This window comes from Emys orbicularis, chromosome 11 (genome assembly GCF_028017835.1).
Source record: "Emys orbicularis isolate rEmyOrb1 chromosome 11, rEmyOrb1.hap1, whole genome shotgun sequence".
Classification (NCBI taxonomy): domain Eukaryota; kingdom Metazoa; phylum Chordata; order Testudines; family Emydidae; genus Emys; species Emys orbicularis.
In genome coordinates, this window is record NC_088693.1 from 64,267,326 (window position 1) to 64,279,331 (window position 12,006).

A 12,006-nucleotide genomic window follows, 5' to 3' on the forward strand; every position below is an offset into this window, starting at 1 on the left:
TAAGAGGGCAAATCAGAAGTACAAAATTTCCTCCTAAGGGATAGGAATACTTTGGTACATACTTGGTACCTAGATCACTGATTGTAACAGCAGCTCACAAAAATCTAACTTTCACAAGCTCCTAGGGGTAAAGAACCTATAACAACTCAATGCCCAATTCACAAATATGAAGGTGCATCACAACAATACACTCTGCTACTCTAGATGCAAGTATCTGGCTTAACCATCTAAATGTGAAATTATAGTTGTTGCTTTACATTTACATCAGCCATACGAAGAAGAAGAAGGAATCAAAGAAGATGGATCTGCTGGTGAGGAAGGTTTATTCATCTGCTACTTTTCAGTTTTGTATAGTCAATTGTCACATTTTGCTGGCTAAATATGAATTTATGCAATGGGACAAGGTTTTACAACTGTCCAAGAGGCTTCCCCAAGAGATCAGAAATGAATTGAAGGCAGTGGCTTCAGAAGGCCAGTTAATGATGAAGACAGCTCTGCAGGCCTCATTGGATGCCTCTGGCACTGCAACCACGTCTATGGCCACAGCAGTCACTACAAGAAGAACATTTTGATTGCAGTCATCCCAAAAGAGGATCAGGCCACTATTGAAGACCAGCCTTTCGAAGGCCGTGACCTTTTAAATTCAGGAACTGATGAAGCACTTCACACTCTGACGGACTGCAGGACGATGCCTCAGTGTCTGGATCTCTACACGCCATCACAGAAAGGGAAGCACACCAGAACTGAGTCAGTCTCCAGTCAGAGGCCTCCCTTTCCTTCTATGAGTACCAACAAAGGGCTCCTGATTTTTCTAGGAGAAGACCTTGCTTCCAGAAGGAGAGGGGCAGTCCTTCTACAGTGACAGCACACTCATCTTTGGCACAGAGCTCGCAGGTTTGATGCTGTGGTCAAGAGTCCTCGACCAGTGAAAGATGATCTTCACCCCTTCTATACTCCCCTTGGCACCCACCTTTTATTTTTTGTGGATGCCTGGGTTGCAATTACCACCAAGCACTGGCTCTTAGAAATCATCTGTAAAGGATATGCCGTATATCATCAGTCTATGTTAACTCCCTGTCAGGAGTTCTTGTTTTAATAATTATTGGTTCACTTAGAATTTGTAGTTTTTGTGCCCTTTTTAAAAAACAAACAAACAAGTGCATCTGTATTTCAGGTGCTCATTGCACCTGATATTTCCACCATAAACAATAAGTAGGTGAGCCATAAATATATGCGGGTCTGATTCACATTTACAATACTGGCAGTGTAAATGGGCCTTAGTGGAAATGAGACTTAGGACAATGTAGTGAATCACAGAATCCTAGAATCAAAGAGCCAGATTCTGCTCTTACACCAGTGTAAATCCATAGTAACTCCCCTGACATTAATGGAATTACTGTGTTGTAAAACTAGTGTGAAATCAGAATAAGGCCCCTAGTAATTAGATTTGAAGGACCTTCCGTATTGGGCTTAAAAATCAAATATAGTCTCCAATTTTGTGCCTTTAATTTTGTGATTCAGGAGAAGGACAGATACCTTTGACACTTTGCCTAGGTTTTAATTTTTGGTTCCCAGGTTTCCATTTTTGTGCTTTTCTTTACAAGGAATAGACTAAGTTTGGGCCTCATCCAGTGCCCAATAAGAATCTTTCCTTGGCCTTCAATGGACTTTGGATTCCGCCCTTTGTACTTGAAGGAAAGACAAAATAGCTAGTCTAAAAGAATGGCTCTGATTGTTTCTAACTAAGCAAATGAAAAACAGTAGATTATATAATGTAGAGCAAACACACTGCACAGTGATTAAACTCTGTACCTCATCAAAAGATCAACAGAGTATTTAATGAACCAGTACATCCAAAACCCATTAAAAGAGACTTTTTAAAAAAGCAGTATGATTTGTTTTCCTTTGGTTTACATCAACTATTTCTGTCTTTTTAAAAGGGAACAATTTTAATTGGAAAGCTGACTTTTATTCCTTCATTGGCAAAAGTCTGACTCCAAGTCAGAAGACTACAGCAAGTCCCACACCTCAAGTCCATGGCTATGCAGACCACATAGATAGAAACACAACTATGTGACACTCACCCCTCCTCTACCTTCCTTCATGCATTGCTTTCTAGACCAATAGAGAGAAACGTAAGGAGGGATTTAAAGCTTAAGATGAACTAAGAGGATACCTCTGAAAGAAGGAGAAGAAAATCACTAGAAAATGAGTAGCGATTTGTTTGGCTTCCTAATTGCTTACTGCAGTGCCAATTTATAGGTCTCATAAACCACCTGGGAGACTTGAGCCATTCCTTGTTTTCAGCTCTGGTAAGGATAGAGATTGCAGTAAATGCTCTCAGTCTTTACACAATGAGGTTCTTTTCTTCAGCCCACAATTCAAGCATCTCTGCGTTTTTTCCATCTATTTTGTAGTCAAAGGAATAGTGAAAATAGAGAATATTTTAAGCATAAAATAGTCTATGAGAAATGCACAGCTATTGGCTAATTGTTTACAATTTATGGGGGCAAAACCCTCAAAGAAATAATCATAAATGTGAGTAACATAAACATTCTTTGCAGGTTTTACAGATAAGAAATTATATTTAGGGGCATAGTCGTGCTGGTATTGTAAAGAAACAGGGAACTAACTGCAAACTAGCAGAGCCGACGAGGGGGGGGAAGCCGGTACAAATTACCGGGGCCCGGCGGTCTGGAAGGGGGCCCCGGGCCCAGCTTCCCACCCCCCTTGTTGGCCCTGTTTAGCCGGTCCGCCCTTGCTGGGGGGCCCCCCAAAATTTTTTCACCGGGGCCCGAACCCGCTCTTGGGGGCCCTGCAAACTAGTAGTTTGAACGGTGGGAAAGGAAGAAGTACAGTATAAGTTACTGTAGGAGCCAGTTTGTCCCCTGTGGTGCTTGAGATGAAGAGGGTCTCAGATTGTGAGCAATGAATAATTCTACCCAGCAACATATTTGTTCATAGAGTCCTGGCATCCTCTAACTTTAGGATCAACTGGTACTTTTGTTAATTAGCTTGCTTCTTCTATATCGTGAGCAGAGTTAGGCCAATGTTGTGTGCTTTTGGAAATCCCACCCTGAAAAACTGTTCTGTTAGGAATGTGATCACAGAAGACATTTTAGGAGGGGTAGCATTGGGAAGAACTAAACCCAGAGTTCGCTCTGACTCCGCACAGTGTGCTTTCATTACATTGTAGTGTGAAGCATTTGTCATGTGCTGGGTTCAGAGCACTTTGGTTTGATACAGCTTGACTAGGAGACTGGGAGCAGGTGTCATGTCAGAAAATATATGGGGCAACAAAAATATATACACTCAGGTTAAAAGATGAGACAGCTGCAAAGCCACTGTGTCAAGCCACAAACTCCTGGTGAGTTTAACTCTTTGTGTTAAGTGCAAAATATTTAAATTCCTTCAGCCACAATGCTGATTCCGACAGATATTAGGGTGGTTATTTATTACCATAATTTGTGTTACGAGGACAAGGTTTCTCCTTTAGATGGTGTGACGCCTAGCTCAGGGCCAAATACTGTCGCCAGTGCACTGTCTGAATAGCTGGGGTGTGTACTTGGGTCCGTGAAGAGCGTCTCCATGGGCACTACTGTGTCTAGGGCTGCCTTTGTGGTTGCATCATGACCCTTCCATGGGTGGATCGATCAGAGGATCCATAGTGGTATATCAGCTGACCCCACCTTGCCCACTCTGTCAGCCATCCATGCTTCTCCCAGTAGTCAGTGCACGGGGCATCACTGCAGAGATCTGCTCCGTGTCATGCAGGAGATGCTGTTCTCACGGGTGGACTCTGATGTTACTGCTCTGCCCTGTGTAATGGCACTGTGACTCCTTTGTTACTGCTGTGGAAGGATGGGAAGGTTGACCCCACAGCTGTAACTTGCTCTGCAACGTTGTCTTTGATTACCGTTTTAACAGGACACATTTAATTAAATACAAGTGTTATATAATCAGGGCCGGCTTTAGGACCCGCGGGGCCCAATTCGAATACTCGGCGGCAGTCCAGGACTTCGGCGGCACTTTGGCGGTGGGGGGTCTGCTCCGCGTCTTCTGCGGCACTGAAGGATCCCCCGCCGCCGAAATGCCGCTGAAGACCCCGGAGCGGACCGCCACCGGGTGAGTAAAAAAAATTAAAAAGGCGCTTATGGCGCGGGGCCCTCTTAGGCGTGGGCACGGGGCCCGATTCCGGGGAATCAGGGGAATTGTCCTAAAGTCGGCCCTGTATATAATGCTGTTCCTGGTACAGTGTGTTGCTTACCTGACCGAGCAGAACTCCTAAAAGGGAAGGATTATACTCTTGTGAGATGAAGCCCGGATTGCAGGAGGGTTGGAATTGCTTTGGAGTAAAAGCAAAGCCTTTCACCTCTGGTTTCAAACACAGCTGAGGTTCACAGTAGCTGAAAGTTGTTGCCACCCAGTAGCTGTTTGGTATCCTTTGAGTGTTGTGGGCTCAGTCCATTTCCTCGTGGAAAAACGTCCACTTCACAAAAACTACCATCACAAGCAGTGATAATTAGCAATCCCTGCAGATAGGTGAGAACCCACTGGCCATGGAGACTATGATACACTCTTTTCCCTGGAGGTAGTTCCTTCGGGTCAGGGTTCAGGCACACTGGTATAGCAACACGAGCCAGCTTCTACAACCACCAGGGCTGTACCTATTCCAGGTCATTTAGGTGTATTACAGTAGTGCCTAGAGAGCTCAGCTGAAATGGGGCCCCATTGTGCTAGGTGCTGTACATACATATAGGATAAAAGAGTCCCTGCCCCCAAGAGCTTATATTTTAAATAGACAAGCGAGACAAAGGACATAAAATTACCTTCATGTTATGAATGGGGAATGGGGTCACAGAGAGATTACGTGCTTTGACCAAGGTTACACAGGGAATTTGACAGAGCTGGGAAGAGAACTGAGCTCTCTTGTGTCTCATTCCAGTATCATAGCTACCCCACTGCCTCTCCCTCTCCCTCTGCCTCTCCCAGACAGCTATTCTGTGGGGAAACAGAGGACTTAAATAGCTAATTCTGTCAATCCAGACTCTTCCACCACCACTACATTCACCTGAGGGAGCAGCGGGGGAGAGAACATGCCCTTAAGATTGTTGTAGCATATTACATCATAATTAGATAATACTGGAATCAGAAAAGAGTGAGGGTTTGATAAATGTCACAATTAATTTTAACCATGGAAGCATAACATTTCAAGAGGATGCTCTGTCTGTCTTTGTAATTTTCCAAGGCCTTCATAGCAGTTCAGAAAGGAAACCAGAAAACTATAGTGGAAAAGGCAAACTGACTTTTAAAATTTCTAGCAATGATGTGTTTTAACTATATGATTGATGGACCCTTTTATTCTTTTCATTTATTTACATAACACTATTTAAACACTGCCACAGTGATTAACCACTTTGCACTTTTTCTCCTTGAATTAACTAATTGAATAATTAATTTGCTATTGAATTAAATACATTCAATGGTAAAAACATGATAAAAAGTGCACGTGGGCATGATGGCATCTCTCCTGTGCGCCATTTGTATAAGGGGTACAGTTTGTACATTGGGGATAGTAGTCATCCCTGAAGTGAATACAAAGAAGTATTGTGACTCACTCCCAGTGTTTCTACTAGCATTATAAACTGTGAGAGCACTTTATGAATAACAGAGTCTAGAATGAATTCAGCAATGTTTCACTCTCTAACCATCTATTATGCATACTGAGCCAAGTTCTGCCCCCAGATACACATAATTCCCATTGAAACCCACCCACGATATTTACTTTTAAAGATGAAAGCACTTCTGTTACTGTCATAGAGGACTCTCTGTAGCATGGATAAGAATGCAAATACCCTTCCCACAGAAATGGAAGAGAACGAAGAAGTGTGTAACTTGAAGGGGAAGGGACACTTGGAGACAATAGCATTAGAATTGTCGCGCTGTGATTGTAACCATCACTTTTATCAAAATGATGATCAGAAACGCTTTCCCTGCATTTGCTATTGTATAAACCCCTCTCAACATGATGATTCTCGGTATTGTCTTCACTTTTGGAGACAATAACCTCTGGAGTTAGATTGTGATCTATGGGCCGGATCCAAAGCCCTTAGAAGTCAATGTAAAGACTCTCATTAACCCCCAGGAGCTTTGGATCTAGCTCTAAATGCTTTGAATGGGTGGATGGAAACTTTGAGTCAATATTTCTGTTAGCTTTTGTTCAGTTTAATAAAGGAACACAGCTGGGTATATACTTTTTTTTTTTTTTTTTTTTGACAGAACAAGCTAAATTCTGCCCTCAGATACATGACCCTCCTTAGTGAAGTCCATTGATTTTTGCAGTGTGTTAATGTGTTATCTCCAGCGGTAAGAATTTGCCCCATGCTCTCATGTTTCTGGAAAGAACTTTGATCACAAAATGTTTTTAATTTCATAGCATGACGAGAATTAAAGGCAGATGACTGCCTCAAGTACACGAGGGCACCAACTTGTACTTTCTCTTCCTCCGTTCCACCAATAACATTTTCCAGGCTGCAGGTTGACTTGAGATGGCTGCATCATGGCTTCCTGGCACTCATTGTATGAGCTGAAATCTCTTAAACAAGAAACCTAATTGATATGACTTACAACAGAGAATAAAGGAAGAGGAGGAAGCAGTGGTGGTGCTATCCCATTGGGGGCCCTAAGCAGGAATATTTTTGTGGGCCTTCCCACACATACAATACTAAAACAGGCAAATTCTTATGAAAATAATAATAAACAAGTAAATCGAGGGCCCCCTTGAGATGTTTGCAGCCCTAAGCAATTGCTTAGTCTGCTTAGGCCTAGCATTGGCTCTGGGAGAAAGCACAGGGCAAGGACTAGTTAATATAAAACAGTATCATATTTTTGTGGCTGACTGAGATGCATAAGTCCTTCTGTCCACCCCAATGCACCTTGTGATTTTGCTAAGCTTCCCATTTTCACTACAGCAAAGAGAAAATATTATAGGGTTTTTACTCAGTCCGATGTTCCCCAAAGAAGTATGCTATCTATTACCTAATATACACAATGCTATATTTCTGCAGGTGAGTATATATGTTAGTCACTTTTATATGGGGGTTAAACTGAGTGACTGATATTATTATTGTAACTGAACACTAATATTCTTATTTCAACAGGATTTTTCATTAAAAGAAAAATTTGTCAGTAGCTCAGAAAGTCAATATATGATTAGAGTGGCGGAAATTATTTGCTGTGTATAAATTATCAGACAATTTAGCCTTTTGTTCTGTTTGCAAATCAGCTACAAACTGATCCGGATTCCGGTGAATACGTTTGTTTATCCTAACTATCTACAGAATAGTTTTGACAAGCCATTTTCAGCCTATCTGTTGTTCGCAAACTGCTTTCTTAGACTGTTTGCTCTTTGGGATTGGCCAACTATGGCTTTGTCTTCACTGATAAAAAAAAAAAAGTGTGTTCTTTGCATCAAGATTTTACATCATAGTGGAGATAAGGCGCAAGTAAACTTTAGCCATGACGTAGCTGGTTAGCTAGTCAAGGTCAGCCCGACGCCCTTCCCACCTGGGGTTTAGCTCGACTAGCTATATCGAGGTAAAAACTCCTGTGCCTTGTCTCCACTAGGATTATCCATTGAGATAGCTAACTCTGGATATAAAACCACACTTTTTTGTACAGTGAAGACAAAGCCTAAGTCCCATGGTACTTTTTCTGCTCCCTGATGGAATGAATGAAACATTTTAAACAGGAGACTAGCAAATGAGGAAAAGTGTTATATTATTTGTGTTCATGCATAAATACCTTTATTCACAAAGGCTTGTATGAAGAGCAGCTATTCCCCAAACATTTATGTGAACAAAAGAAATGTGTGTGAACGTTTGCAAATCATGAATAAGAAGGGATCTAAATGCGGTAAAGGCAAACGTAGGTTCAGAATCCAAATGAATATTCATGAATATTGTTTCTGCCATGTCTAGCGGTATATTATAAGCTCTTTGGGGGCAGGAGCATCTTTTTGTTTTAGCACAGTGGGGTCCTGGTCCATAACTGGAGCTTCTAGGTGCTACTGCAATACTACTAATAATTAATAATAGTAGCTGTAGCTAAAGAGTCATCATCACATTCTCCTCCTCCATCACCAGGAGATGTCATTGTTTCCATGAGGAATGAGTCATTTGCCATTACTTATGTCCAAATGTTTTTGAACTCACTGAACCCAAAACTGATTCATGAAAGATCTTCCATCAAGAACTCAGTGGCAGAAACCAGCGTAATCCATTGAGGTCAATCTGAATCTGGCCTGTACAGTTTAATAATCTTTTTTAAAGCAACTCAGTCATGTGCAGAGTGAACTTTGATTTACTTGTAAATCCCTTGCCTGGCAGTGGTTTGGGGTTCCCTGACAATGTAGTTGAGAAATGTGTATGTGCTATGCTAGGGTTGTAAACAATGAGCCGGGGAAACCATCCCCGGATCACTGCTGATCTATCTTACTAATGTAATTACAGGACAGAGAAAGAGAGGAAAAATGGCAGATGATAGGAAGGATGAAGCCAAGGCACCGCACTGGACTTCAAGTCAACTAACAGAGGCTTCTTCACACCCGCATTCCCCTGAAATTAAGGAGCAAGCTGGTGCAGGTGCCGGACTGGTCAGAAGTGCCAATGGATTTCCATACAGAGAGGATGAGGAAGCAGGATATGGTGAACGCGGGCAACAGGGCACATACTCTAGAACCAAAGAGAATGGGATCAATGGAGAGCTATCCACAGGAGACAGAGAAACAGCAGGTGACAAAGCCAGACTCCGGCCCACCCTCCCTTTCTCCTATCATATCTTGCTTTGAGGTCACTTTGGTCTGAAGGTGAACACATTGTGTTTTCCCACGTGGGCAGTGCGAGCTCTCAGAGGGCAAAGCCCTGGTGTTTGCTTTTTATAAGTACTTCCTTTGCTATCCTTTTAATTGCTCCACTGCAAAAAAGAGACTTGTAACATAAAACTTTGGGCTTTGATGGGGTAGCCCAAACCCTTCATGACAGGGACCATGTTTTTTTCATCTGTGTAGGTACCGTGCTCACCATAGCAGGACCCTGATCCTAATTCAGGACAGCTGGCAATACGCTAATATAAACATTAAATAATATATGACATTGGGCCTGGTTTCTGACTGGTGAAAGTCAGGTGTAAACCCCAAGGAGCTCCATGGATATTCTGGTGTAGGGGAGATGAGAGACAGGCCTATTGTGATATCATGAAGCAAAAAAACCAATCAGTTGCTGTGTGATAATGCTCCCCTTTTCCTAGGGGAAATCCTGAAGTCTTTTCTCAGGGTCAGATTCTGCCACCATTCCATTGAGTAGTATCTTACTGAAATCAGTGAGATTACTCATGGAGAAAGGGACTACTCACATTAGTAAGGGTGCCATATTCTGGCCCTCTGTGTTTTTTCTGACTTTATACAGGCATATCTCCCCTTGCAATCATTGGGAGTGTCATTGGTGTGTAAATTGGATAAGGACTTTAGGATTCAGCCTGATGAAAAAAAATTTGATTGTATCAAAATTAATGAAATATGCAAGACGGGCATCTTATTTTAGAAGCAAACAGCAATCTTTCCTTTGCAAAACTCACAGTTTAAGCCCTAAATGCACAATACAAGGGAATTTCTCTCTTTTACAGGCACTGCTGCCCTCAATGCATCCATCCATGCATGCTAAGAAGATCATTTTAGTACCATTTACTGGCTGTTGACAGCACTTTATGCCACTCATAATTTCTCAGCAATTGGACAGTTTTTAATCTCCAGACCCTTTTTAATCTCCAGACCCTAAAGTAGTTTCATAAGAGATTGTGCTGGAAATGATAGGTCTGTTAAAAATATATAGATTTAAATGTTGAAAGATTATCCTTGTGGTTAGCAACAACTCAAAAGCCCAGCGATAAAGTAAACCTGATGTGCAAGCACTAGTGCAGACATGTTCTTGGTTGTCCTTTGGGTAGAAGGATCCCTTTCCCTTCCCAGTAATCTAACTTCCTTCTATACTTAGCGACAAATAGTCATATGTAGTCAAGGCCGGATTTCCAGTTAGGCACAGTAGACACGTGCCTAGGGTGCCTGCGTTCTAGGGGCACCTGACCTCTCTAAAACTGTGTGCAACACAAAGATCAGCTGTAGGCGGGGGGGCACTAAAGATGCTGTGCCTAGGGGTGCGTAAATTGAAAATCTGTCTCTGTACATAATGCTTTTTTAATCACCCACACTCTCCGCTCATTATATTTTATTATTATATTGTATGCTTGGCACTTTACAACAAGTACTAGAGGAAGGATGGTCCAGTGGTTACAGAGCTAGCCTGGGACACAGAATTGTAAAAATATAGGGCTGGAAGGGACCTCAAAATGTCCTCTACTCCAGCTCCCTGCACTGAGGCAGGTCGATGATCCCTGACAGGTGTTTGTCGAACCTGTTCTTAAAAACCTCCAGTGATGTGGATTCCACAACCTCCCTTGGAAGCCTGTTCCAGTGCTTAACCATCCTTATAGTTGGATAGTTTTTCCTAAGATCTAACCTAAATCTCCCTTGCTGCAAATTAAGCTGATTATTTGTTGTCCTACCCTTGTTGTCCTACCCTGAACATGGAGAACAATTAATCATCAGCCCTTTATAACAACACTATACCTATTTGAAGGCTGTTGTCAAAGGCTCTCTCAGTCTTCTCTTCTGTAGGCTAAACATGCCATATTCTTTCAGCCTTTCCTGATAGGTCATGTTTTCTTGGGAGGTCACGGTTCAGTTCCCTGCTCTGCCATAGACTCCCTGTGTGACCTGGGGGAAGTCACTTAATTTCTCTGGGCCTCAGTTCCCCATCTGTACAATGGGGATAATACCATTGCCCTACCTCACTGGAGGGTTGTGAGGATAAATACAATGCTACAGTGATGGGAGCCATATAAGCACCTAAGATAGGCCTTATAATCTACTTGTACAGTGTCCAGATGGGGAATGAGATGGGATGAGGCTCTGGCAGCGCAGAGCAGCAAACATCTTGCTAATTCCGTAATTTCTCTTATATTTTAGGTGATGCTTTCAGAGGCAAGGGGTTGGCCAATAAGGCATTTAAAGTTGAAGCAGTGTAGTCCAATGGCGGGGGCATTAGACTAGGGGGTCGGAGACCGGGGTTCAAGTCTTGGCTCTGCCACTAATCTGTGTGAGGTTGGCTGGGCCTCTTTACTTCCCTGCACCTCTATTTACCCTCCCACGCTTTGTCTATCTAGGTATTTACTTTGCAAGCTCTCTGAGGCAGGGACTGACTCTTGTTACATGTATCTACAATTTCTAGCACAAGGGAGCCCTGAGCTCAGTCAGGCCTTCTAGGTGCTACTTTAATACAAATAATTAATAATAACCTAAAATACAACACACTTCTAAGAACTTATAGTTGAAAGTGCACAGGGAGGCAAGGTAAAGCAATATAATTAAACCAAACTGGGGCTTCAAATTTATTTATCGTGTTTTTCTCTGGGGCAACCACAGTAACACATACCAGAAGAAACCCTGGCTGTGCTGTCTTCATGCTGTAGTCTATAAGTACAGGACAAAAAATACCTGAATGGAAGCATAAGTACAAACAGGGCCTCTCTTCTGGTCACTAGACACTTGCCTGATCCTTTCTGATAAGAGCTCAGTTCCATTTGAAGGCTTTCAGCCTAACTAGGCTCACCTGCCTCTGATTAACTCGGGTGCCAGTAAGAAATTGAGATGTAGACCCCAAACACCCGTGACACTGCCTGGCATGGTGTGGCCTCCCTCTGCCATGGCTCTCCTCCACTCCTGCACTGCCCCCCATCACAGAGCTCATGCTGTAAAACTCAAGGGCTGAGAGGAAAGCCAGCATCAGAGGTAGTCAGCTCAGACAAAGGCACCTCCCCCAACTCTGAAACTGAAGGGGGAAATAACCGTGATCACTGAAGCATGTATAATACCTCACCGCAAGTGACATGCTT

The 12,006-nt window shown here is 42.7% G+C and overlaps 1 protein-coding gene across 22 annotated transcripts in view; it reads left to right on the forward strand.

Moving 5' to 3' along the window:
* Positions 1–8,530: 8,530 nt before the first annotated feature.
* MAP2 (microtubule associated protein 2) overlaps positions 8,531–12,006 on the forward strand; it is a 97,734-nt gene continuing 94,258 nt past the window's right edge. For all 22 annotated transcript variants that reach the window (XM_065412954.1, XM_065412957.1, XM_065412958.1 and 19 more), the window contains exon 1: positions 8,531–8,792. In XM_065412954.1, coding sequence (XP_065269026.1) covers positions 8,531–8,792 — 262 coding nt within the window. The remainder of the gene's footprint in view (positions 8,793–12,006) is intronic.